At 41.0% G+C, this 24,835-nt stretch overlaps 2 protein-coding genes across 8 annotated transcripts in view; one reads left to right on the plus strand and one right to left on the minus strand.

The window, feature by feature from the left end:
- Positions 1–24,835, plus strand: part of KLRG1 (killer cell lectin like receptor G1) — a 74,997-nt gene that overhangs the window by 37,229 nt on the left and 12,933 nt on the right. Inside the window, exons 6-7 of one of the 7 annotated variants that reach the window (XR_004286838.1) lie at positions 6,856–7,002; positions 7,095–7,192. The exons of 2 other annotated variants lie outside the window; for them this stretch is intronic. Coding sequence is in view for 3 of the 5 variants with exons in the window: in XM_032347199.1 (XP_032203090.1) it covers positions 6,856–6,927 (72 nt within the window). In the remaining 2 variants the exon portion in view is untranslated. 4 more of the 7 variants (XR_004286839.1, XM_032347199.1, XM_032347203.1 and 1 more) reach the window with 4 other exon arrangements.
- Positions 16,009–24,835, minus strand: part of A2M (alpha-2-macroglobulin) — a 38,134-nt gene continuing 29,307 nt past the window's right edge. Inside the window, exons 29-36 of the mRNA XM_032347186.1 lie at positions 23,056–23,279; positions 20,941–21,159; positions 20,685–20,812; positions 19,420–19,510; positions 18,067–18,135; positions 16,997–17,099; positions 16,492–16,533; positions 16,009–16,155 (exon numbers count right to left, since the gene is read on the minus strand). Coding sequence (XP_032203077.1) covers positions 16,139–16,155; positions 16,492–16,533; positions 16,997–17,099; positions 18,067–18,135; positions 19,420–19,510; positions 20,685–20,812; positions 20,941–21,159; positions 23,056–23,279 — 893 coding nt within the window. The 3' untranslated portion in view covers positions 16,009–16,138. The remainder of the gene's footprint in view (positions 16,156–16,491; positions 16,534–16,996; positions 17,100–18,066; positions 18,136–19,419; positions 19,511–20,684; positions 20,813–20,940; positions 21,160–23,055; positions 23,280–24,835) is intronic.

Below are 24,835 nucleotides of genomic sequence, written 5' to 3' on the forward strand. Positions count from 1 at the left end.
AACCTCAGTACCAACGAGAAGGACTTTGCTTTTTCTTCCAGTCCCCTCCAGTCCTGAGACTGGAGGACTGCCTCACCTCTGCACTGCTGGTCTGCGGAAACAAGGATCAGAACCAAGAGAACAGCAGGGGAAATTTTTGAATTGGTTATAAGACTGACATTTTGATTTAGATTGGATTTCACTTATCAGGCATCAGTTTGTGGGCATAGAAACAGAGAACTGACAACGCGGTCTTACCTCTGCACATGTGTAATATTATGCTTTTGCTTTTAAATTCTTAAATTCTTTTTTTTTTCCAAGATTTTATTTATTTATTTGACAGACAGAGATTACAAGTAGGCAGAGAGGCAGGCAGAGAGAGAGAGGGAGAAGCAGGCTCCCTGTTGAGCAGAGAGCCTGATGTGGGGTTTGATCCCAGGACCCTGAGCCAAAGGCAGAGGTTTAACCCACTGAGCCACCCAGGCACCCCATGCTTTTAAACATTAGAACACTTTTTCCTATTCTACTACCTTTTCCTCTGTTTCTTTACTTTAAAAAACTGATATGTAATCATCTCATTACACAATGGGCAATTAAACCCTCTTGCTGTCAAAGCCAAGGATGGCAGTGATAATGATAGTTGCTAAAGCACTTAGCCCAAGGTCATCTTAGAAGATACTTAATTACTGTACCCCTGGGGATAAAAATACATTATATGTTTATTAAAAAAATTAAAAAATTAAAAAAAAAAACAAACAAAAAAGCAGATACTTAATTAAAGATACCCCTTCACGTATCTTGTTTGTCTGTTTTTGGTGGCCAATCAAGGGTAGAATATTTTCAATCACTTGTGGAAAAAATATTTTCTTATTACCTTGATTCTAGACAGATCTCACATACAAATAGTTTATTTGTGGCCAGGCATTCCCATTGTTCCTGTACATTTTCAAGATCAAGATCTAGGATCATTTGATTAGCAAGACTGCATGTACATTGTATTCAGGTTGTTGCTAGTTCTGAACACTAGTCCAAAAATGATAGCAAGTTAGTAAGAAAGAAAAAAATGCTAGCATTCAGTAGCAAGGAAACTTGGAAATTTCAGGAGTAGAAGTTTCTATAATGAAAAAAGAACATAGGAGGCTAAAACAGAGACACGTCATATGCTTAATAAAAGGTGACACTGAATTATAGGAAATTAAACTTTCAGTAAGGTAGGAGAAAAAGCAGTGTGGTAGAATAAAGAGCTAAATCTTGTTTTTTTTTTTTTTTTTTAAAGATTTTACTTATTTATTTGACAGAGAGATCACAAGTAGGCAGAGAGGCAGGCAGAGAGAGAGGAGGAAGCAGGCTCCCCGGTGAGCAGAGAGCCTGATGCGGGGTTTGATCCCAGGACCCCGGGATCATGACCCGAGCCAAAGGCAGAGGCCCAACCCACTGAGCCACCCAGGCGCCCCTCTTGTTATCTTTTAGAATGGCTCATAATCCTATATTGAAATTATGTAATTTCAATATCTAGCACAAAACCCTCATTGTCACAGACACAGTGCTAACTCCCCAGGCCTTTTCTGTCCTTGCAGTGCTTTGACAGAATTTTATAGCACTGAACATGTGTGTTAGAAAAAAAGAAACATCTAAAATCGATAATGTACGCTTCCACCTTAGGAAACTTGAAAAAGAAAAGCAAATTAAATCCAAAGTAAGTAGAAGGAAGGAAATGATAAAAATTAGAGCAGAAATAAATGAAATTAAAAGCAAGAAATCAATAGAAAAAAATCAAAAGATCAATTAAATTGATAAAATTTGAACCAGGTTAATCACGGGGGAAAAAAAAGCACACACAAATTACTAATATCAGAAATGAAAGAGGCAACATTACAGCCGATTCTATGGGAACTAGAAGGGTAATTAAAGGAATACTATGAACAACTTCATGCCCATAAATTTAATAACTTACCTAAAATGAAAGATACAATCTACCAAAACTCTCATATGAAGAACTTGATCATCTGAATAGGTCTGTATCTATTAAAGAATTTGGAGCAGCAATTAATAACCTTCCAAAACAGAAAGCACAAGAACCAGATGGTTTCGTTGGTGAATCCTACCCAACATTTATTTATACAATTCTCTACTCTCTTCCCAGAGGTAGAAACAGGAGGAACACTTCCTGACCCATTCTATGAGGCCAGCATTACCCTAACATCAAAACCAGAGAAAGACATTACAGATGTTTGTCAAAGAGTCGGATCCCTACGAAGGACAAGGAGGCCACAGAGCAGGGAAGGGTCATGTAGGCTATCAATAGGTGTCGGCAGCCCCTGAAGACCCAACACCTCCATCCTGCATTCGTTCCCCAGGATATCTGGGATGAATTTCCTGTAGTCCAATGGCGCTAAGGCTTAAAGTCACATTTCACTGATAGAAAACAAAAATTGTAATCTTTCTTGTAGAATGCACGGATTCCAAGAACTGCTCCCTGCCCACTAGCCCACGCTGTCCTGCACTGTGAATGTGATTCTGCCCACAGATAAGGACGGTGTGTTCTAGCTACCTCAGTTTGGTATCTTCTTGTTTTAAGTTTCCATAATTATTTATTCCTCTTTTTCTCTTTTCCTTATGCCTAACTTAAAAAAAAAAATTTTTTTTATTAAATAATGCAGAAGCGGTACTCACTCTTTAAACTTTGCTGCCACCCTGTGGCTGATTGTTGTTACTGTACGTGAAAAGGGGGCATGGCCCCGCTACTGCTAAGCTGTTAGAGGAGAGGCAAGTGTGCAGGAGACGCGTTAAAGAGAAAAAAAAAAAAAAAAAAAAAAAATGCAGAACATCCAAGACGATCTTTCGCCAGAATGCTCAGGATCTTAGCCATGAATCTCACAGATGCTATCTGTATCTTCTTATAGTATTTGTCCTTTACAATCTTGTTAGCTTGAGTATTACCTTATTTTCGTAGTTTCCCATTCCTCATCCTCTAACCCAGAAGTATAATTACTCCGGAAACACATTAATTGTTGACCTTGATTTGCCATGTAGTATCAATTCTGCCTTTTAATGAGTCCAGGAATTAAAAAAAAAAAAGCATAGGAAGCTGAACCTATCTACCATAGGCCCGATTCTAAAATTTTTTTTTTTTGTAGACGTTTATTTTGGTCTAGAGCTTATCATATTGATACACAGCATTCTGGCTTTCCCTAAATTGTAGAAAATTAAGGAATACAGTTTTAAGAAGTAGAGTATACTCACAGCATATTTTCCAGGCACATTTTTCATGAGAAATAAGTACTCTTGTAATAATCTCCTTGCCACCTAGCCCCTTCCTGTCACTTGTTACCATCCTAAACCAAAATCCATTGTGCACTGACTTGTTTTTAAAAGATTCCATTCGCTCCCTATTGTAGGATAAAATACAGACTTCTTTGAAGATGCTTGAGGAATCATTCTCACCTGATCTCTGTAGATTCTGTAGCTTCAGTTTTTTTTTTTTTTTTTTTTTTAAAGACTCTTTTATACAAGAGAGAGAACAAGAGCTCAAGAGAGGCTGGGGGAAAGACAGAGGGGGAGCGAGAAGCAAGCTTTCCACTGAGCAGGGAGCCCAACGTGGGGCTTGGCTTAAACTCAGGACCCTGGGATTATGACCTGAGCCAAAAGCAGACGCTTAACAGACTGAGGCGCTCGGGCTACCCTGTGGCTTTAGCTTTTATCACTCCCATAAACACTGTCATGCCTTTTTAACATTCAACCTGGTGTGATTCTCCTAACACAGACTAAAACTGAAAGCTGCTTCCACTTTCTATCCTTGGTCTTATATTTCTTTTATTGCAATTAGACAAAAATATCAGGGCACCAAGAGTCTGAGGCTTGTCAGCAGGATTTCCCTGTTTCTTCGTCACTAAGTACAATGCGAACAGTATTTGGTTTCTGGTTTACAATACTCCTAATTCACTGCATGAAGTTGGGATTCTTCATTGTGCCCATTTCTGGGAGGAGCTCCACGAATCTGGGCTCTAAGCTTCTTGTAGCCTCTCTTGTGATTGGGGCATCTAACAGTGAGAGCATTTGCCTTGTATGAGAGAGAGCCTGTGGGCATGGCCAGATTGAGGCTGAGGGTAGAGGTTCTCTGACCCTTTCATTGTGATCATGTAGAGAAGAATCTTGGCTCTTATGATACTATCCAATCATAAGTCTGCTAGCTCTTTTGGAATACTGAAAGTCTCTTTTCTTTCTGTACTCTAGGAAAGAAATAAGGCAACATCATCTTCAAAGAAGCTTTAAGCACGAAATTTTGTAGATGTTACCTTTTCTCCTTCTCCAGTGTGGTTTGAATTTTGGAAAAGGCCTATTGCCATGTTAGCAGCACTGGCCAGAGTCTGTCAATCCCCTATGCTTCCCGCAAGAAAGGGACAATTACTACCTGGTGATGCCCATGGGTCTCAGAGGTGAATTTGCCTGAGGGTCTCCCCCAAACCCCTAACTTCGGCCTTTCCTGCTTTCTCTGCCCCATTTTTCTTACCCGTTCTCTGCTCTCACATGCATTGTTCTTCTTTTAAACACATCTCTCTTTCTGCATCCAGCTTCTTACCATTAAAGTCTCCAGAGAAGACGCTTTCTTTCCCATAGCTAAGTAACAGAGGGAAGTTAGGTAGAGATTGAGGCTAGAATGCTGGGCTTCAAATTTTGCCTCCTCATCAGCTGGACCTTGGGAAGCTTCTGAACTTCTCCACACCTCTGTCTCCTCATTGTAAAAAAATGGTATTAACCCTACTGGGTACACCAGAGAGTGATTGTAAAGTTGGAATTACATATCAAACACGATGCTGAGAACAGTGCCTAGCAGGTAGTAGACAGTACTGGCTTTTTAAAAAAATTAAGTTAACCCTGTATCTATTTCTTTTGCTTCTGGGCTTTCTTGTCTCCTCAGAACTTTGCCACCATACTTATTCCTTCTTTTTTTTTTTTTTTTTTTTAAGATTATTTATTTATTTTCTGACACAGAGAGAGAGAGAGACAGCAAGAGAGGGATCACAACCAAGGGGAGTGGGAGAGGGAGAAGAAGGGTGAGCTGGGAGCTTGACTCGGAGCTTGAAAAACAATGTGACAACACGACTCCTGATAACGTGTTTAATACTTTCTGTTGATAGCACACCTGATGATTTCCAAGGCATTTGATCCTTACAAGAGCCCTGTATAGCAGTGAGGGTCATTTTATAGACACTGATCTAGACTCAAGAGGTGATTAGTGGGGCGCCTGGGTGGCTCAGTGGGTTAAGCCTCTGCCTTCGACTGAGGTCACGATCTCAGGGTCCTGGGATCGAGCCCCATATCAGGCTCTCTGTTCAGCGGGGAGCCTGCTTCCCCCTCTCTCTCTGCCTGCCTCTCTGCCTACTTGTGATCTCTGTCTGTCAAATAAGTAAATAAAATCTTAAAAAAAATAGTTTAAATAATAACAACAACAAAAAAAAGAGGTGATTAGTTCACATCTCACGTGGGGCCCAAGCTTACGGCTCCAGTCTTAACGTTTCATCTAATCATGAGTGTCCACAATTTAAGTATTTGTGTTTTAGACCGTCGCGTTTAAATGGCTTCAACACAAAGGAATGGCTCTTTAACATTATTGGAACTTTATGTCTCAGTGACTGTTGGGGGGGATCCCACGTTGACCGCCGCCGTCTGTGTGGGGAGGGGTGGCCCCGATGTCACATGCTTGTGGACATGGATACGCTTGCTGCTTTGATGTGCTGGTTTGAGAACTGCGCTCGGTGCACTGCGGCCAAGAGGATCCCTGGGAAAGTGAGCTGAAGGGACGGGAGGTGTTGTGGGGATTGACGGGGAAACAGATAACAAGTTCCATGGCTTCCAGCTCGTAACGCAAAGGAAAACTGAAAAAGAAAAACACAGCATCAACACCCCCAGCTAGCGGGGAGCCCCCAAGTCAGGAAATGCTTATGACAGAGAATACAGGCTCGCTGAGCTTACTGAGGAGCTGCCAGCTTCCCACAAAAGACCCAGGAAGTTTCCAGGTGTGTTTTGCACTGTTGTAGGATACAGGAGCCACAGTGTTGCTCTGACCCAGCAGGAGGCAGAGAAAACAAGCCACATCACACACACCCGGTCCTTCATGGTCCCCCGTGGGATCCAGACTCTCCTGTATAGATTGGATTACTCCAGCCTGCAGGGATCTTGCTGGGCACGTGAGACTCTGGACATCTGGAGGGGAGTCACAACAAATCCTTAGGGAGTTGGAGATGGGCCATCTGTACCCTGGTGTTGAAGAAAAGATGGGAGTCCTGGTCTGGCATCTCTCTCCCTCGGCCTGTCTCCTCCTGCCTGGCAGTGCTGTCTCCCTGACCGGCGTTTGTGGTACGTACAACCAGGTCTAGCTCTTGAACTGCCAATCTCCTTCTCCTCAAGCGTAGGTGGACACATTCTGTTTTCCACTGGTACGATCCTGTGTCCCCTCCATTGACCTGGAGAGCATTACGGCACAGAGAGAAACCTTTCCTAAACTCATGCAGCAAGCCTCAAATGATAGCAACAAAGCCTGCCCTTACTGAGTACCACAGTGGCTCTAAAGAGAAAGATTGTCCTCCAAACAGGCTGGCCTTAGACGTCATTATGTCTCACAAGGAGGTACTTGTACCATTTTCCAAACAGAATGTTGTGTGTTCACACTCAGTGAGTCAGTCTGCTAATATATCATCCTTATTAAGTCACGTAAGGATACAAGTAAACAGCCGGAAACATCTGATCCCCCGGCTAGAGGTTTGAAGAAACCAGTGCTTTGGATCATAGGGCTTTGGCTGGAAAACACTGTCACTGATTTGGGGAATCTTTGTCTCAGTCTGTGTTTTCCTCTTCCTTGTACCTGCCTTCTTCCAGTGGCATTTTTGGCCAGCTCAGCCAGAGAGCCAGAAAATGAGCCGCCTCCGTCCTCATGAACCCCCTTGCTGACTTCTCCGAGCGCACTGGGGAAGAAATTATAAGAGCCAGTGGAATGTTGGCGGCTCTTGTTAAGAGGACATGACTGTGGGTTGACCCATGGGCTTGATCTTGGCACTGGGAGGCTCCTTACCCATTCTTGCCTTGGAACATATTCAGCTTGTCTTTCCTACTCCCAGAAGCTGCCCTGGGAACACCTGCATGGTATACGTGACTGAACCCAGGTTAAGATTTGGCGCGTGGCTGTGGAGAGCTACTCATTTTGCAGCCGCTGAACGCAGCCCCTGTGTAAGTTCTCTTTGTTTATTTGGTCTCTCTCTCTGCCCTCCATGTCCAGGGGCTGGTTTCAGATTTCACCTGGGAAGTTCCTGAGGAGGGTATGAACCAACAGCGACAGACTCATAGGAAGGGAATTCTCCTCAATAAAATCACATATAAGTTTAGTCACGTTAGTTACTTTAGCAAAAAAGAGGATAAAGAATTATGTAATATTAGAGTAGGAGGTGGCATTCAAGCATACAGTTGGAGATTTTGTGGGGAAAACAGCAATAGAAAGAGGTAGCAGAAGAGAGCCTGGAAGGAAAGGGGACAATATAAAATAGGGCTATGGGTGGTACTCATGGTCTTCCGTGCATTGAGGGCAAGAAGAATTAGAACTAGACGTGCCAGAGCATATCTTCTTGTCCCCATGGTGCAAGAGATCAGAAACATGGTGTCTCCCTCCTTGCACTCTGTCTGGTCTCAGAAACCCCCCCACTTCACAGGAATTTATTTCTGAGAGCACTCTGTGCAAACAGAATGCCCCACTCCAAGGCTTCCAAGCAGGGTGTGTGGCATTTGGCAAGAACTCCCTGATAGGGGTCATGGCTCTCAGCGGTGGCCAGAAGTGGGTCAAAGCAGATGCTGGTAGTAAAGGGTCCAGGGAATGGAAATCCTATAGCCAGTACCCACATCTTAGATGTTCCTCATCTTAGAACAGCCTCTCAGCCTCAGCACTGTGGACATTTAGGGTCAGATGAGGGTTTATTCTGGGGGGCTGTGCTGTGATTGTAGTGTGTTTTGCCGCCTCCCCGCCTTTACCCATTAGATGTCAGTAGCATTTGCCCAGTGTGACAACCAAAGACGTCTCCGGTCTCCTCTGTCGAGAACGACTAGCTTATGGAGTCCTGATAAGAGATTTTCAGCTCTCCCAGTTTGTGGACGCTGGGAAGATTCAGACCCTATTACCAGTGACATGTCATTGCCTGCAGTTTCTTCAGTAGAATAGTGTTCCTGGGAGCGCCTGGGTGGCTCAGTGGGTTAAAGCCTCTGCCTTGGGCTCAAGTTATGATCCCAGGGTCCTGCTCAGCTCTCTGCTCTGCAGGGAGGCTGCTTCCCCCTCCTCTTTCTGCCTGCTTCTCTGCCCACTTGTGATCTCCGTCTGTCAAATTAGTTAACTAATTAAAAAATCTTAAAAAAAAAATAGTGTTCCCCAGACTTTACCACATCACAGCACACGTGGAAAATGAGAATATTTGCTCGGGATAGTAGTAAGTCAAAGGTTTTGTTGCAGCTAAAGGTGACTGCTTTGAGGGCTGAGGGTTCAATATTTGGGACACACCTTGATTCTTTTTGCAGCACATTAATGTAGTTGAGAAGTGATTAGCATTTCCCTGAGCAGTATTTTTTCACCTTTTACAAGTGTCTTCTCCCAACACTTTCTTACAGAGGTCTTTCCTGCACCCCTACGCGGAGCGGAGCTGTAACCATGCCCCATCCCTACTTCAGTGCTCCCCTTTTCCCCCTCCATAGCAGGAAACATTTCTTATTTGCAATTTAAATTTCTTGTTTATATATATATATTTTATATTTATATATAAAATTTATATATAAATATATAATTATATAGATAGAAATTATATATAAATATATTATATATAAATATATATAATTTATAAAAATTTATATATATATAAAATATATATATTATATATATATATATTTTAAATATTTCTACATCCTCTAGAATATTAAGTTCTCTGAAGGCAGAGATTTTGCCTTCTGTTCTGTTTCCTGTTGGTCCACAGTGTGGCTGCTCAATGAATGACTGTTGAATGAACGCGTGGTTCCTTAACATGAAACAGAAAGCAAAATATTTGAGAGTTGACGCAGATAGGGATTATGAGGTTAGATGCACAGGAAAGCTGTATGAAATGTTTGTTTCCCATAACAATTACAGTGTGGCTGGATTAACTCTCCCGTCTTCCTGCATTCTAGGAGTCTCTGTCTTGTATTTGAACTTTATCAGAATAAATGATGTAAGAGTACATTAGCTGCACTTTGCCTGAGTCCTACGGTGGCTGAGGGACATTTTGTCTAGTTAAATATTAACTGCTTTCAAATGCAAAAAGCCCAATAACTGGACATGACCAATTTTTTCTTCTCAGAATGCCAGCCCAACTATGTATGCTATGATGTTAATTCTCTATACTTGTTTTTATGGGAAACTAATGAGAATACACTATGTGAAAAACCTAATAAACGTTTTTCAGACGATTGCTATTCATCAGATGATAATTCTTTCATTTTAAAAATGAATTTGGTAATTTAGGCAATTTTATTCCTTTCTAAAAGTGATAAAAATACAATACTTTGGTAACCGTATCAACCTCTGAGCATTAAGATCTTGTTTCTTTAAGGTTACTCCCCCAAATGACCCAAGCCCATTGTCCAGTGAAAACAATGGCTTGTTTAATCCCCTGCAAAATTTTTGTCTAGGGGAGTTTTAATATCTCTCCATCTTGCCTTTTTTTTTTTTTTAAAGGATGCATGAAAGATATCTTTTATGATAGTCCACAAGCATCCGGTCAGTTATAGAGGGCTAAAAACAAAAACAAACAGACAACGCCTGGAATGCAAACCCAGGCTTTATTATTGTTTTCAACTTTTTTTCTGGGTTGTAAGGCAAATTAAACAAACTGACTCACTGGAAATTTTATTTATTTATTTATTTTTTAAAGATTTTATTTATTTATTTGACAGAGAGAGATGACAAGCAGGCAGAGAGGCAGGCAGAGAGAGAGGAGGAAGCAGGCTCCCCGCTGAGCAGAGAGCCTGATGTGGGGCTCGATCCCAGGACCCTGAGATCATGACCTGAGCCCAAGGCAGCGGCTTTAACCCACTGAGCCACCCAGGCGCCCCTCACTGGACATTTTAAATGCAAATCAATTGTATTTACTTTTTTCCCTATGGGATCCCATAAACTTCCCATGGATTTTGCTGAGTTCTCTCTTTCCTTGCCCCAGCTGGGTAAAATCTGCCATTTATGTGTAAAGAATTAAGAATTTCATCTAATAGAAAAATAGTTTCTGAAATGTTCTAATAAAAAATCAGAGATAAATTCATAATCACATTTCACAGGTGTAGTAATAACAATGTCTCAGCCTTAAATATTGCTTATAACATGGGGAAGCCATTCAGCATTTAAAAACTGACAAAAGTAACATATGAATACACACTGGGTAAAAATGCAGAAGATTAAAGAGAAAAAATAAAAAAGGTTTCCATTCATCAGCCCTACTCTTCTACTTCCCGTTTTAGAAATATCCACTGTTAGTTTATTTTGTTTCTCTCCAGGGAAGTTTTCTTTCCATTCTTTTAAAAGCATAGAAAGCATACTTAGGAAAAAAAAAAGATGATTACAAATGAAGAGAAAGTTCTCTGTGACTACCCTTCATTTGCTGTCTTCCACAGTCTCCAAAGAGATATTTAGAATTAAAAAAAAAAAAAATCACGGGGTGCCTGGGTGGCTCAGTAGGTTAGGCCTCTGCCTTCAGCTCAGGTCATGATCTCAGGGTCCTGGGATCGAGTCCCGCATCAGGCTCTCCGCTCAGCGGGGAGCCTGCTCCCCCCCCCCCGGCCGCCTACTTGTGATTTCTCTCTCTGTCAAATAAATAAGTAAAATCTTTAAAAAAAAATCACTATTTTACATCCATCTATGTATCTCAAGAGAAAAAAACTCACGGCTGAGTGTTTTTTCTCTATAACGGTAGCATTATGCAAATAGTCTAAAATTTGCTATGTTCTCCCAGTTATAGTGTTTCACAAGCCATGTTGCTATGTATAAAGAGACAGATAATTCATTTTAGCTGCCCTATAGTGTTATATTGTGTAATACTACATCTTATTACATTTCAATATCCAAATTGTGGTTTCTATTTTTTTGTTTTTCAAAAATTGGTGGAAAAAATGTTAGTATAAAATTTGCCATTTTAACCATTGTTTAAATGTACAGCCCAGTGGCATTAATTACATATGCAATGTTGCGCAACCATCCCTACTAGTTATGAAGAAGCCTTTTCTTTTCTTTTTTTCCTTTAAAGATTTTATTTATTTATTTGACAGAGACAGACAGCCAGAGAGGGAACACAAGCAGGGGGAGTGGGAAAGAGAGAAGCAGGCTTCCCGCTGAGCAGGGAGCCCGATTCAGGGCTTGATCCCAGGACCCTGGGATCATGACCTGAGCCGAAGGCAGACGCTTAACAAGACTGAGCTACCCAGGTGCCCCTAAAGAAGCCTTTTCATCATTCCTAAGACATAAGACAAACTCTCTACTCACTACGCAATAGCTGCCCCCCCATCTTCCACCTGCCTCCAGTAGCTCCTAATCTACCTCTTGTCTATGAATTTGCCTATTCTAGTTAACTTCATCCAGGTGGAATCAGACAGTGTTTTTGTCCTTGTGTGTCTGGCTCACTTCTCTTGGCATAATGTCTTTAAGTTTCCTGCAGTTGCAGTGTGTACCAGAACTTCATTCTTTTTATGGCTGAATAATATTCCAGCCCAAGTATACAGCACATTTTGTTTTTCCATTCATCTGCTGTTGGACGCTCGACTTCTACCTTATTGGGAATAATGCTGCTGTGAACAGTGGTGTATGAGCTGCTGTTTTCAGATCTTTGGGGTGAGTTGGTCCTTAGGAGTGGAGTTGTTGAACCATATAGTAATTCAGTGTTTAATCTTTTGAGGAATCACTAAGTGTTTTCCTAGTGGCTATGGATTTTACCTTCTTAGGAGCAATATATAAGGGTTAAAATTTCTCTACATCCTGGGCAACGACTGTTACTTTCCTTTTTTTTTTTTTTTTAATTACTCATCCTAGTAGGCTTAAGGAGGTATCTCACTGTAGTTTTGATTTACATTTCCCTGATGACTAATGGTATTGAGTGTCTGTTGTGTACGTATTTGCCATTTTTGTATGTTCTTTGGAGAAATCTCTATTCAAGTGCTTTGACGTTTTTATTTATTTATAAAGATTTTATGTTTATTTATTTGTCAGAGAGAGAGAGCAAGCACAGGCAGGCAGAGTGGCAGGCAGAGGCAGAGGGAGAAGCAGGCTCCCCACCGATCAAGGAGCCTGATGTAGGACTTGATCCCAGGACACTGGGATCATGACCCGAGCCGAAGGCAGCTGCTTAACTGACTGAGCCACCCAGGCGTCCCAACTTTGATGTTTTTAAACTGGGTTCTGTTTTTGTTGTTGATTTATAGTTCTCTCTATATTCTGGATGTCATACTTCTATCAGATAAGTGATTTGCAAATATTGTCCTCCATTGTGTGGGTCGTTCTTCACTCTTTGAAAGTATCCGTTGGGGGAGCCCGCTTCCCCTTTTCTCTCTCTCCGCCTGCTTCTCTGCCTACTTGTGATCTCTGTCAAATAAATACATAAAATCTTAAAAAAAGAAAAAAATGAAAGTGTCTGTTGATGCATGAAGTTTCTAATTTTAACGAAGTTCTGTTTACTTATATTTTCTCTTACTATCTGTGTCTTTGGTGTCATATTTCATTAACCATTGCAGGAGCCCCTCAGGCTCAGGCCTGATGCACCCCCTTCTGCCTTGTCATCTCCCTACTCCCTTCTCTGCCAGCACAATGAATACAAGGGCATGGACCCAATTACTTGCATTTTCCAATATACTTTTAAAGCCTCAGATTTCTATTAACTCTGTGCACAGGAAATTGGAGAAAATGATTGGATATAAAATGTAATTTTTAAAATGGTAAGCCATTTCACATTTGCTTTTTTGTGGTTAATTGCTTTCCAGTGCATTGTTATTATTGTTCAGAAACAACCTTGAGCATTCCTATTTCTGAATGGATTTCCCTTGGGCAGATCATGTTATTACTGGCAGGCGTTAAAACATCATTTAATTGGGGCGCCTGGATGACTGAGTTAGTTGTGCATCTGCCTTCCGCTCAGCTCCTGCCATAGAGTTCCGCATCGGGCTCTTTGCTAGGCGGGAAGCCTGCTTCTCCCTCTCCCTCTCCTCCTGCTTGTGTTTGTTATGCCTGAGTTTTCGCGTCCGAGAGACCGCCAAGGAGCCAACACCGATGTAAACATATGAGGGTTTATTCAGCAAGCTTAAGCTTGGGCCCAAGTGTACCTGACACAGTGGAGTAGGGACTTGGACCCCAAACCAGATTACAGTCAGAGTTTTTAAAGGCAGAGTAGGGGTGGACTCGGGGGTGGGTGAGGACAAAGGGACTGTTGTAAGTCTCTAAGGAATTTTGGAAGCAAGGTCTCCAGGACCTTGCAGGGCTAGCTATTGTTGGGAGAAAGGTTATTTATTACTGAAAATCTTCTCGTGAGACCCTTTAGATGTATATCAGTGGGCCATATACTTGGGAATGATTCTGGACACTATCTTGGAGGTTTAGAGATAAAGTTTCACATTTCTCCTATCAAGCATCCTTGTTAGTGAGATTTGGGTTTAGGAGAAATTTAACTTTATTTCCATTTCCTTCTGCCTCAGCCTCCTTCAGTTTTATGGTGGGGAGGGCGACATTAGGGCTTGGGGAACTGCGTTATTTGCCTTTGGAAATTGGGCTATTGTTAAGATAGCTTCTTTGTTGTGAATCTCCAGGACATTTGTAAACCAAGGGAGACTCCTACCTTGCAGGACTGTGATCTCTGCAAGTTAGCTATTTGTTTTTCTTTTAGGGCAGCCCTTGGTGGCTGAGGATGTCACACATACTACCGAGGGGAGGGGGGTGGGTGGAAAGGGGGTACAAAGTGCCAGCTTTTGTTTTGTCAAGATGGCTGTACTTATGTCAGGGCTAGACTCGAGGTGGGTACAGCCTTGTTTTTCTTTGCCTCGACAGTGTTCCCTCTCTCTCTGTGTCTCTGTCAAATAAATAGCATCTTCCAGTGGATGTCTTTGCACCCTCACACACACCTGTGGAGGGTGATAATGATTTCCTTCTTTACCGATGAGAAAACTGAGTTTTGAGAGGAGTTAAGTGCGGGTAAGATTCCATAGGTGCTAAGTAGCAGAGTTGAATTTTGAGTCCATTCCATTTTCCACATCTGTGAAAACATGTGCTTTCCCCTACCATATGACACTGCAAATAATGTAAAATGTGGAAGGAAGAAGATTCGCAGAAGGGGGAAACCCAGTCCCTGACCACTTTACCATTAGGATAATCATAGCTTGGCCCTGGTTATCGAGTTTGTGCTGAATAAATCTTATGCCTCGTCATCGCTGTGAATTTTTCTGTGTGGGGTCTCGGCTGTGCTACTGCAGCTGGGCAAGTGATCTGGGATTCAAGTAGGAGGGGTGCCTGAATGTATGGAATTCAGTGATAGCTTTTATCTTTTACTTTGCCCAGTCTAGAGATAGAGCTAAGAATGCTTGAACTTCAAAGTCCTTGAGAGTTCTTAGCTAATACCATCCAAGCTTCAGTCAAACTAACCCCAATGAAGACATGGACTCCTAGGACAACTCCAGAGATCTCGGTGAACTCCTGAGGCTTCTGTCCCTCCACCCATAAATAAATGCTTTCAATACTTACCACAAAGAAAATGTAGAGACTGGGTATTCTGGGGACACTGATTTCTTTCTTTCTTTTTTTAAAAAGATTTTATTTATTTGCCAGAGAGAGAGAGAGAGAGAGAGAGCAAGTGAGTATGCACAAGCAGGCAGAGAGGCAGGCAGAGGCAGCGAGAGAAGCACCTTCCCTGCCGAGCAAGGAGCCCAATGCAGGACTCGATCCCAGGACGCTGGGATCATGACCTGAGCCAAAGGCAGCGGCTTAACCTGCTGAGCCACCCAGGTGTCCCTCTTTTTTTTTTAAGATTTTATTTATTTATTTATTTGACAGAGGGAGATCACAAGTAGGCAGAGAAGCAGGCAGAGCGAGAGGAGGAAGCAGGCTTCCCGCCGAGCAGAGAAACCCATTCGGGGCTCGATCCCAGGACCCTGGGATCATGACCTGAGCTGAGGGCAGAGGCCCTAACCCTCTGAGCCATCTAGGCGCCCCTGGCCAGTGATTTCTGCCTCTGAACTCCATCTCAAGTTTACACCTATCCTTTGATCCTGGTTTGATGTTCTGGGAAAAAAAAAATACTCCAATATAACATACTTATTCGGGCTTTTGAGTCCTATATACCCTTTCTTCTAAGAGAGCTCACTTTCTTTTGAGAGAGAGAGAGTCGGGGGGAGGGGCTGTGGGAGAGGGAGAGAGGGAGAGAGTCCCATGTAGGGCTCGATCCCATGACACTAAGATCATGATCTGAGCCAAAATCAAGAGTCCCGCACTCAACTGTCTGAGCCACTTAGGCACTCCTAAGAGCGCTTGCTTCTAACGTGTCACCCTTTCAGCATTTTCCATCTGTCATCCTTTATTGAACCTGAGACCCACAGTTAACTGACAAATCACTTGTATCAGTCAATGGCAGATTTGGTTCTGAGGACATGTAATCCCTGTTCAGGTAAATTTCCAACTAATGATGATGTCTCCCAATGTAACTTACCCAACATTGTATTTCATTATTTCCCTTTAATGTGGAAATTCTTTTCTAGTCCTAAAATGCATGCTGACTTTTTCTTAGGGTATTCCTGTAGCTAAACACCCTTCACACTGTCCTAGGGCATAATCCAATACTTTCTCTGCAACCCCTAATGAAGGCTGCTCAGACCAACATTGCTGTAATAGTTCTCATTTTCTGAAGTCCCTCAACCCCCCTGATTGCTATGAATTTTTAACCCCAGGAATCTACCAGGAATTATATGGAAATGTAATAAATGTTTCTTGAATGAATGAGGAAACAGTGATAAAGATTGACCAGAAAAAAAAAGTTTATTTCAAATCTTCATAGATCACAAAAATTCTTTTGTTCTACAGAGACCTCAGTCCATGGAACAGGGACCCCAGCAAAGCAGTTTTCCTTGTCGTTGGTGATCTTCAGGCATTTCCATGATCTGTGATAGTGGAAAGAAGAGAGAATCAAGATGGACTCGGGCTTCCTGAGTAGTGACTCTTCCATCCCTCAGATCTGGGTAGCATACTGTTTAAGGAGGCCTGATTGGCATAGTGGGAAGTGAGATTTATTACTTATATGTATCCAACAAATAATCCTAGGAACTATGTGAAGTTTGACTATCAGTGGCCCTTTCCCAATAAATGCATTTTTCTTTAATAAGTTGCACTGTGAGCAAGATGATGTCTATGAAAAATAGTTAGCCAGAATTTTATGGAGGGATGTAAGACAAGCCAAGGGGTTCTGATTGCATTTGGAAGGAAAGTACATTACTTACCTTTGCTGCAAGGAGCATCATACTCAGCAATTGCAAACTCATCTGAATGAAAACAAAACCATAGGTGAAATGAGAGGGAAAGATTTATGGAATACAGGTCAGTTAAAAATATTTTATTATGGGAAGAATTGTATCAGAAACATCAGCATCATCCATTTCATACATTGCTTGCTGTTTTATATGTTAACTCTTCAAATACAGTATATTTCTTTCCCCTAAACGTCTGAAAGACAGTTCAATTGTTCTATGTATTTAAGTCTCACATTGTTTTGCAGTTGATTTATCTGAAGAAAAGGGAACTAAATATCCTACAGGTGGTCTGTGTTAGTAGTTGATGTATTTGTATGATAGATAGTTTCTATAACATGTATAGAAGACAGAGAAGAGTCAGATTTGATGGGGACAAAATTAAAGAACAGTGTAATAGGTTGTCCCCACACATTTCTCAAATCTAAATTTTTGTGACCAGAAATTTAGTTTCTAAGTCAAAGTTGTTCACACTCACCTGTCTCATAGTAATCATAGACTTTCACTATGGCTGGCTTCAGCTCTATTACTGGGACATCTTGTAGAACCGTGAAGGACATGCTGAGTGTCTGATTTGTCACCTAGAAAGCAAAAGGGAATTACAAGCTTTCTTCTCTCTTCTTTGAATGAGTTTAATTAGTCATCTACTTTTGGAAGAAAAACTTTTTATCGACTAACAGTGTCCTTAAGTGGCACAGAAAGCTCCCAGGGTGAATGAAAATATCCCTAAATTTTGCTTAAATAACCCAAACAATTCATATACTCTGATCAATACTGGTCCATGGGCTCTTTGTGAATGATACATGATTTTGTTGGGTGAATGGCGATATTCGTTTTTCCATATCCAGAGATTTGGTATAGTTTTACTTCTCTATCTTGTAGAAATACTGTGTTGGCTTAACAAGTCATATAAAAGATCTATCATTACAGCCTTATTACAATATCACAAAACTTGTAAAATATAATGTCCGTAAATATAAGAATGAATAAATTATGTTAGAACACAGAACTATAAAATGAGATTGGCTTATTGGTTGACTGATCTTATCATTTTATGGTGTATCCTTGCTGAAATGGTCAGTATTTCCTCGTTTTATACTGTTGACATAATAATTGAGATGTGAATTATATAACTGATATATCTGAGGTATGATATATGTAATATGTAACGTATAACATCAATTATGTTGATGTTGATACAATAATATAAGGAAGAAACCAATGGGTTTCTTTCTTACATTACTTGATATCTTCCAAACAGGTTATGGACATAAACACATTGTGCACAGAAATTTTTTGTTTATGAGGTCAAGAAGTATTCATATCCTCATATTATGATAGTCATTTTTTCTCACAGTCTTACATGAATTGCAAATAAAGAAGAGGAGAGTATTTACTGGAATTAATATTAGAATGCTCAAACTTTTGCCATGGAGGCGATGTCTCCAAAATGCCTTCATTCACTTTCCTTAGGATAGGATTAGTATATCTCCCTTCGAGAGATTATTGCCTATATTTTTTTTGCAGTTAGATTGGCAGGGCTCTCACCTTATCCAGATAAATCAAAACATGGTTATTGTTGACTTCTGTTCGGCTCACATGGTTTGATCTTTCAAGCTGAAGAAAATTAATACATCACAAATGTTAATGAACAGATGAAGCCTCTGGGAAAACCAGAGAAACGAAGAATTTTTATTACCAAATTAAGCCTGAGGGTAAAGTTTCTTCAAGGGATTTTTGTAAGTGAAGATGATAATGTTTTTAAATTAAAAATGAGAGATAATTGGGATGCAGGGTTTGATATTAGGACACATGACCTATGTGTAAAGTTGATACATCTGAAGAGAAGTGAAATAAGTATCCTAAACTTGGGAACTTTCTGTATTTCGAAGTTCAATGTATATTCTATTCCTTCAAGAAGGAGGGTTTCTCTTAAAACTTTTCTTTTTGCTTGCTCTTATAGCAATCTCATTTTTCTCTGAACTTCTGTAATAATTAGAGTTTATATTTATTGGTCATTTTTATCTATTGGTCATTTTTGTATTTTTTTCCACTGGTGCATAAGCTTTATCATCTTCTTCTTCTTTTTTTTTAAAGTTTTATTTATTTAAGTAACCCTCTACACCCAAAATGTGGCTTAAGCTCACGACCCTGAGGTTCCAGAGTTTCATGCTCTTCTGACTGAGCCAGCCAGGAGCCCAAGCTTTATCTTCTTAAGTGTCTAAGCTCCATGAAAGCAGGAGCTTGTTGACATTCTTCTTCTAGTAGATGTGGCTCTTGGAAGAGAGCTGTTTGTAACATGAAACAGACAGTCTCTGTGGGTGTCATCAAAGCAGTGACGGGAAGCCTGCTGGAGCTGGCAAGGTCACCAAGTCTGCCCGGAAAGTTCAGGAGGCTCAATGAATATTATCCCTAATGCCCTCCACCCCAGTCCTAACCAGCCATAGAAGAATGGTTACAGTAATGTGTGTCTCAGTTGGCCACTTAAGTTTAAAAGGAAGACTGGCTAATGATAAAAATGCCCCAGAAAACCTTGGGAGGGAAGAGAGAATGTTTTGTGGATCATTCATTTGTGTATATGTGCGTGTGTGCGTGCGTGTGTGTGTGTGTGTGTGTGAGTTTTAACTTATTAGTTTTAAAAACAAGTACTTTCTAATGGGAGCAAGTTGACCAAAAAATTTGTCAGAGAATTTTGAGACCCCCTAAAACAAAGCTTAATGAGCAAGCCCACACACACCAAAAAACCTGTATACAAACATGTTAAATTCTATTTCTGACTTTGGAGAAAGTATTTTTTTGATGTCTCATAGAAGTGACTGAAAAGATTCTAATATTTTCTTAGTCCGGAGACACCTAAAACATTAAATAACATAGAGCCTCCTGGACATACGCTAGACCTACCATTTTCACTGTTGGTTTTAGGGGAATGAAGCCGGACACCATCTTCGCGTCAATAATCACCATGTTGGAGGCGGGACGACTCCCGGTGTAACTGAAGATTCAGGGAAGAAAGGAGTTAAGGTTTTCTGTGTTACTAAGTATTCTCCTTTTCTATGCCCAGAGCAAGCCCTCACTGCCCTCAAAGGTACATGGAGGTCTCCCTAAATGTCCTCCCCAAGCGGAAGCATTACAATCTCCAGGGAATGTGTTGAAGCCACAAAGACCAGGCTGTACCCTAGACCTGATGAGTCAGGACTTCACGTGTGTGGACTCGAGGCGGTGCAGTTTGAGAAAGCATGTGATGCAGAGCTGGGTCTGAGACCTCTAATCTCTGCCAGTTATTTGTGACATGTACTTTAACTTTTTTTCCTGAATAGTATCCCCACCCAGGTTAGAATATTCTTGTGGACAGATACATTTTTTGTTAGCCCTGGAGCCATCTGAATAGTGCTGCATATTTATCTATTTTTCCCCAAAATTGATTATTTTGTATAAAATCTGAGATTTATTTATTGCCAGTAGGAATTCTAATTAGAGAGTCACTACTTCCTTCTATTCATGCTTTTCAGGAATTCTCCATATCTGCCCTGGATAGAGCAAGGATGATATCAAATATCAAAAGGTCTACCATTACAGCCTTATTAAAAGTGCATAAAACTTGTAAAATATAAAGTCCACAAATGTAAGACCTAATAAATTATGTTAGAACACAGAACTATAAAATGAGATTGGCTTATTGGTCGACTGATCTTATCATTTTATGGTACATCCTTGCTGAAATGGTATTCACATTCTATTACAATATTACAATATTCTATATTACATGTACATATACATACATGTACATATACATACATGTACATTATACATGGAATATACATTTTATATTCTATAATAGAATGAAATCCAAGAATGGATCTATGACATTAGTATTAAATCAGGAATTCAGGTCAGAGGCAAGGATGAATGGTCTCTGTTTTTAGCTGTTATTGAGGGGAATTAACCTTTAAATAACGAGGTTCAACAAGCATAGATCCTGGAGACAGGGGATGTACAATGAATATATACCCCACCACAGAGAAATTCTGTATGAACCAGAGGACACACTGCTTTTTCAATAAACGTAGTGCAGATATTTATGGACGTGCTGCTCAGCTTAATGACAAACTCCAGTAAGAGGACTAGTTGTTATAAACAGAATTAGATGATTCAGGCAGAGGTCTTACCTGACCTTCAGTGAGATCTGGAAGCTGGTGTGGGCTTTGGGTCCATCACAAGTTTGGGGCAGAGTCTGTACTTCCAAAGCAAATGGGAACTCTGCCTTTTCTGGCAGAATATTGTATTTCAGGGATGTCTGTGGAATATCAAAGACAAAAATCTGTGTTTCTCTCTCCTCCTCCCAATTTCCTCAACTCTTTCTCTGACTTGCCCTCTCCTCTGCCGAGTCAGAGATTAATGGCTAATGCGGACCAAGAGTCTCACCTGGAGGTAGACACAACCTTCTCCTGTCACCGTCATGGTATATTCCTCAGGCACCTTCGGCAGTGAGGTCTGCTGTAGTAACAGGCGGTTGTCGTCATCCACTTGGAATTTTGCGACAAGTGTTTCCGAATGTTGGATGGTCACCTGTGTGGGCTTCCCAGTCCTGGTGAAGGTGGCTGCTCCGTATCTGGACAAGGCCTGGAGAGCCACCACTGTGTCCTGGAAGACAGGAGTGAGAGAACCTGCGTAGGCTTGGTAACCTTCTGAAGCCCAAAGGCCCACGTCAGCCGCCACAACGGGGGCCTTGATTCCCTCTCTCCGGCTCCCCTCACTACTTAAATACTGGAGCTCTCATTTCAAGATTGATTCTAATCCTTAGATAGAACCATTAACAGTCACATATCTGCTTTGGGAGCGCATTTTATTTCTCAGAAAATGGATCTTTCTCTGTAAATACTTGTGGGATATGGAATGTGGAAAATACACATGAATTGGAATCAGCTAATGGCATTCGTCATTTGCTCAGAGGTCCTACTTAATAACTATGGTCATACCCGCCGCCATTCAGCCAAAATTCAGTCCGGCTCTCACCCCCGATGAAACTCTGCTCTGCGGTGAGGTCAGTGCCCTGAGGAAGCCCTAGGTCCTTTGCCACCATGATTAGGGTCATGCTTAATTATAATTATTTATGGCTCTCCCTTTTTTATTGGAAGACTGGATTCCTCCCATCCCTACATGTCATATTCTCCATTCTCATCAGCACTGAACCTGAACCTGAATGAGTCTTTAAAGAATAGATTTCTTTTTTCCAGATTTTTTAAAAAAATTATTTTTATTAACATATAATGTATTATTGGCCCCAGGGGTACAGGTCTGTGAATCATCAGGCTTACACACTTCACAGCACTCACCATTAAATAATAGATTACTGAGAAAGAATGGCTTGTAGTAAAAAGTATTCAGTTTTTTCCATTCATATGGAAAAGTAAGAGATAAATTACAATGGAAAAAAGATGGGATGCCATTTTGTCACTTTCTCTTTCTCTTTTAGGTTTAGCCTTTAGGATGACCTCTCAATTCTCTGAAGAGGAAATAACCTGCTGTGTACATATTGATGAATTTTTCAAATATAAGATTATAGAGTTAGGCTTAGGATGTTGGCTCAGTAAAGAAAATTCTTTATGTTCCTGGTGAACAGATGTTTGTATAGTAAGAGGTGAATAGCAGAAGTATAAAATGTGTCCACTTTAAAATAAGCCAGTTAAAGGGGACCTACGAATGGAGAGATTTGCAAGGAGAGGTTATTGGGGTTTGAACAGCATTCCTGGGAACAATTTGAAAGGTACTTTTGAAAGGCACTCTTAGAACTTCCAGAAGATTCCAGAAGGTAAGTTTTTTTGTTGTTGTTGCTTTTTTTTTTTTTTTTTTAATTCATTCTGCTGTGGCCATTGCATACCAGGTCCCATTTCTTTAGGGAGGTAGAGTTTTTGTCGGGAGGAGAGGTCCATGATGGTAACAAGGATGGAATCCCAGGATTGCAGACATTTTCTTTTTAGCCCTCTTTGACTTTCATTTTTTCTTATTTCCTCACTATCCCTGAATACTAGTAATATTTACCTCATTCAAGTTATTCTCAACTTCAGTTTTTCGTCTTGTGTGTCTTTATAGCTTGTTCAAAACTATCTTTTTAAAGATTTTATTTATTTATTTACTTGTCAGAGAGAGAGAATGCGCAAGCAGGCAGAGTGGCAGGCAGAGGCAGAGAGAGAAGCAGGCTTCCTGCTGAGCAAGGATACTGGGATCATGACCCAAGCCGAAGGCAGCAGCTTAACCAACTGAGCCACCCAGGTGTCCCCAAAACCTTTTTAAAAAATATTTTATTTATTTATTTGACAGACAGAGATCACAAGCAGGCAGACAGGCAGGCAGGCAGAGAGAGAGGAAGGGAAGCAGGCTCCCCACTGAGCAGAGAGCCCGATGTGGGGCTCGATTCCAGGACCCTGGGATCACAACCTGAGCTGAAGGCAGAGGCTTTAGCCCACTGAGCCATCCAGGTGCCCATCCCAAAACTTTTGCTACCTAAAGGTGAAGTGAAAGGTTCTGGGAAACACAGACCTGGGTGGAGGAGAAGCCCCCGTGGGAATTCTGTTGCTTTATGATCCACTTCACGATGCGTGAGGCAGAAGTCAGCTCCTCTGAGGTCGGGGCAGGCTGGACTGTGAGGTAAGCCAGGAGCACATAGGATGTCATCTCCACCTCAGCTGAGGGAGCCAGGGGTTTGTAAAAATGCCCTGCTGGTGCCCTGGGTTTCTCAGGTCGCTCCCAATGGACAGAACTCTCTGGAGATGAGAAAAAGAGATTTATGAGTGACTACCTATTCTTATTTAAGTGAAGTGAAAGGGCCTAAGCCAGAGCTGAAGTGGAGTAAACTCTTGAACCTTATCTAGATGCTTTTCCTTCTGTGTAAATCTGAACTTGGTTTGTTTCAGTTAGGTGAAGGCAGACATGTTGCTGGAGTCAGAAGCCCACAGCCATCAAAGTTTCCAAAAAGTTGCCGTGGTTGGGTTGTTGGGGAGAAAGAGCAGATCAAGATCCCTCACCAGCTGTGGTTATTTCCTCTTTTTGATGTTAATCAGACCTTATCTAGGCTTTGTTAAATTTTCTACAAATTTTTCTTTAAAGAAAAAATTTTTTAAAAGATTATATTAATTTTTTTTGACAGAGAGAGGTCACAGGTAGGCAGAGGCAGGCAGAGAGAGAGGAGGAAGCAGGCTCCTCACTGAGCAGACAGCCCGATGCGGGGCTCGATCCTAGGACTCTGAGACCATGACCTGAGCCGAAGGCAAAGGCTTAACCCACTGAGCCACCCAGACACCCCTCTAAAAATTTTTCTATAGAAATTTCTTGTGAGGATCACAGATGACATGAGATAATGGAGTTCATACTCCTTAGGCCAGAAAAAGTACATAATCCTTAAAATACCAAAGGCTAACGAAGATGGGAAATAATGGGAACTGATTTATGCTGCCGAGGGAAGGAAGCTGCTCTTTGGAGAGCAATTTGGGAATATCCAGCAAAGAGGAAGATGTGCTTAGCCTGCTAATCAGCAATTCACTTCTTGGAAGTGTAGCTCAGAGAAACTCACACAGGTACAAAGAGGCATGTTTGTGTTCATTGCAGCGTGGTTTGCAATAGCCACAAATCAGAAACAAGAAAACATCTGTGAGGAAATGACTCCTTACTATAAATCATGACCTATGTATATATTGTGAGATATTATGTGGCAGTGAAAATAATGCATTAGAGCCACAGGCACTCATATGGGACCTCCTCTTCCCACAAGGTTCAATGTCAAAAACAAAAGGCAGACAAACAGGCAAGAAAACAAGATGCAGAAATACTCAAAAGTGTGATACCGTTATGTAAAGATGAGGAACACGTAAAAATTCCAAATATTGTTTAGAAATAGGTATGTGGGAAAAATAAAGAAACCCAGGGAAATTATAAGGACAAATTCAGGTAATGGCTACCTTTTGGGGTGGGAGTGGTACACAGGGAATTTTTCCTGCACTGGTCATTTAGTATTTCTTAAACTGGGAGGAAAGTATAAAGTGGTTTACATATCTGAAATATTCCCAGTACATTTTAAGGATAAGCAATTAATGGCACTGTCAAGGGCGAAAGGTAGAATGTGTTTTACTGGATAAAATATTATTTGCATTTTTATTTTCTATTTTTTTGACCCCTCATATAGACCACCGCACACACGGAAATATCGTGTGAATATGAATAGATTTGTCAACATTATCAGACTTCTGATATGAGCATAAGAATACCAGAATTTATTTATGAGGTTACGTCCTTCAGTCTTTTCTTATGTTTAAGAAGATATGAT

The sequence above is a fragment of the Mustela erminea genome, chromosome 6, assembly GCF_009829155.1.
Source record: "Mustela erminea isolate mMusErm1 chromosome 6, mMusErm1.Pri, whole genome shotgun sequence".
Taxonomy (NCBI): domain Eukaryota; kingdom Metazoa; phylum Chordata; class Mammalia; order Carnivora; family Mustelidae; genus Mustela; species Mustela erminea.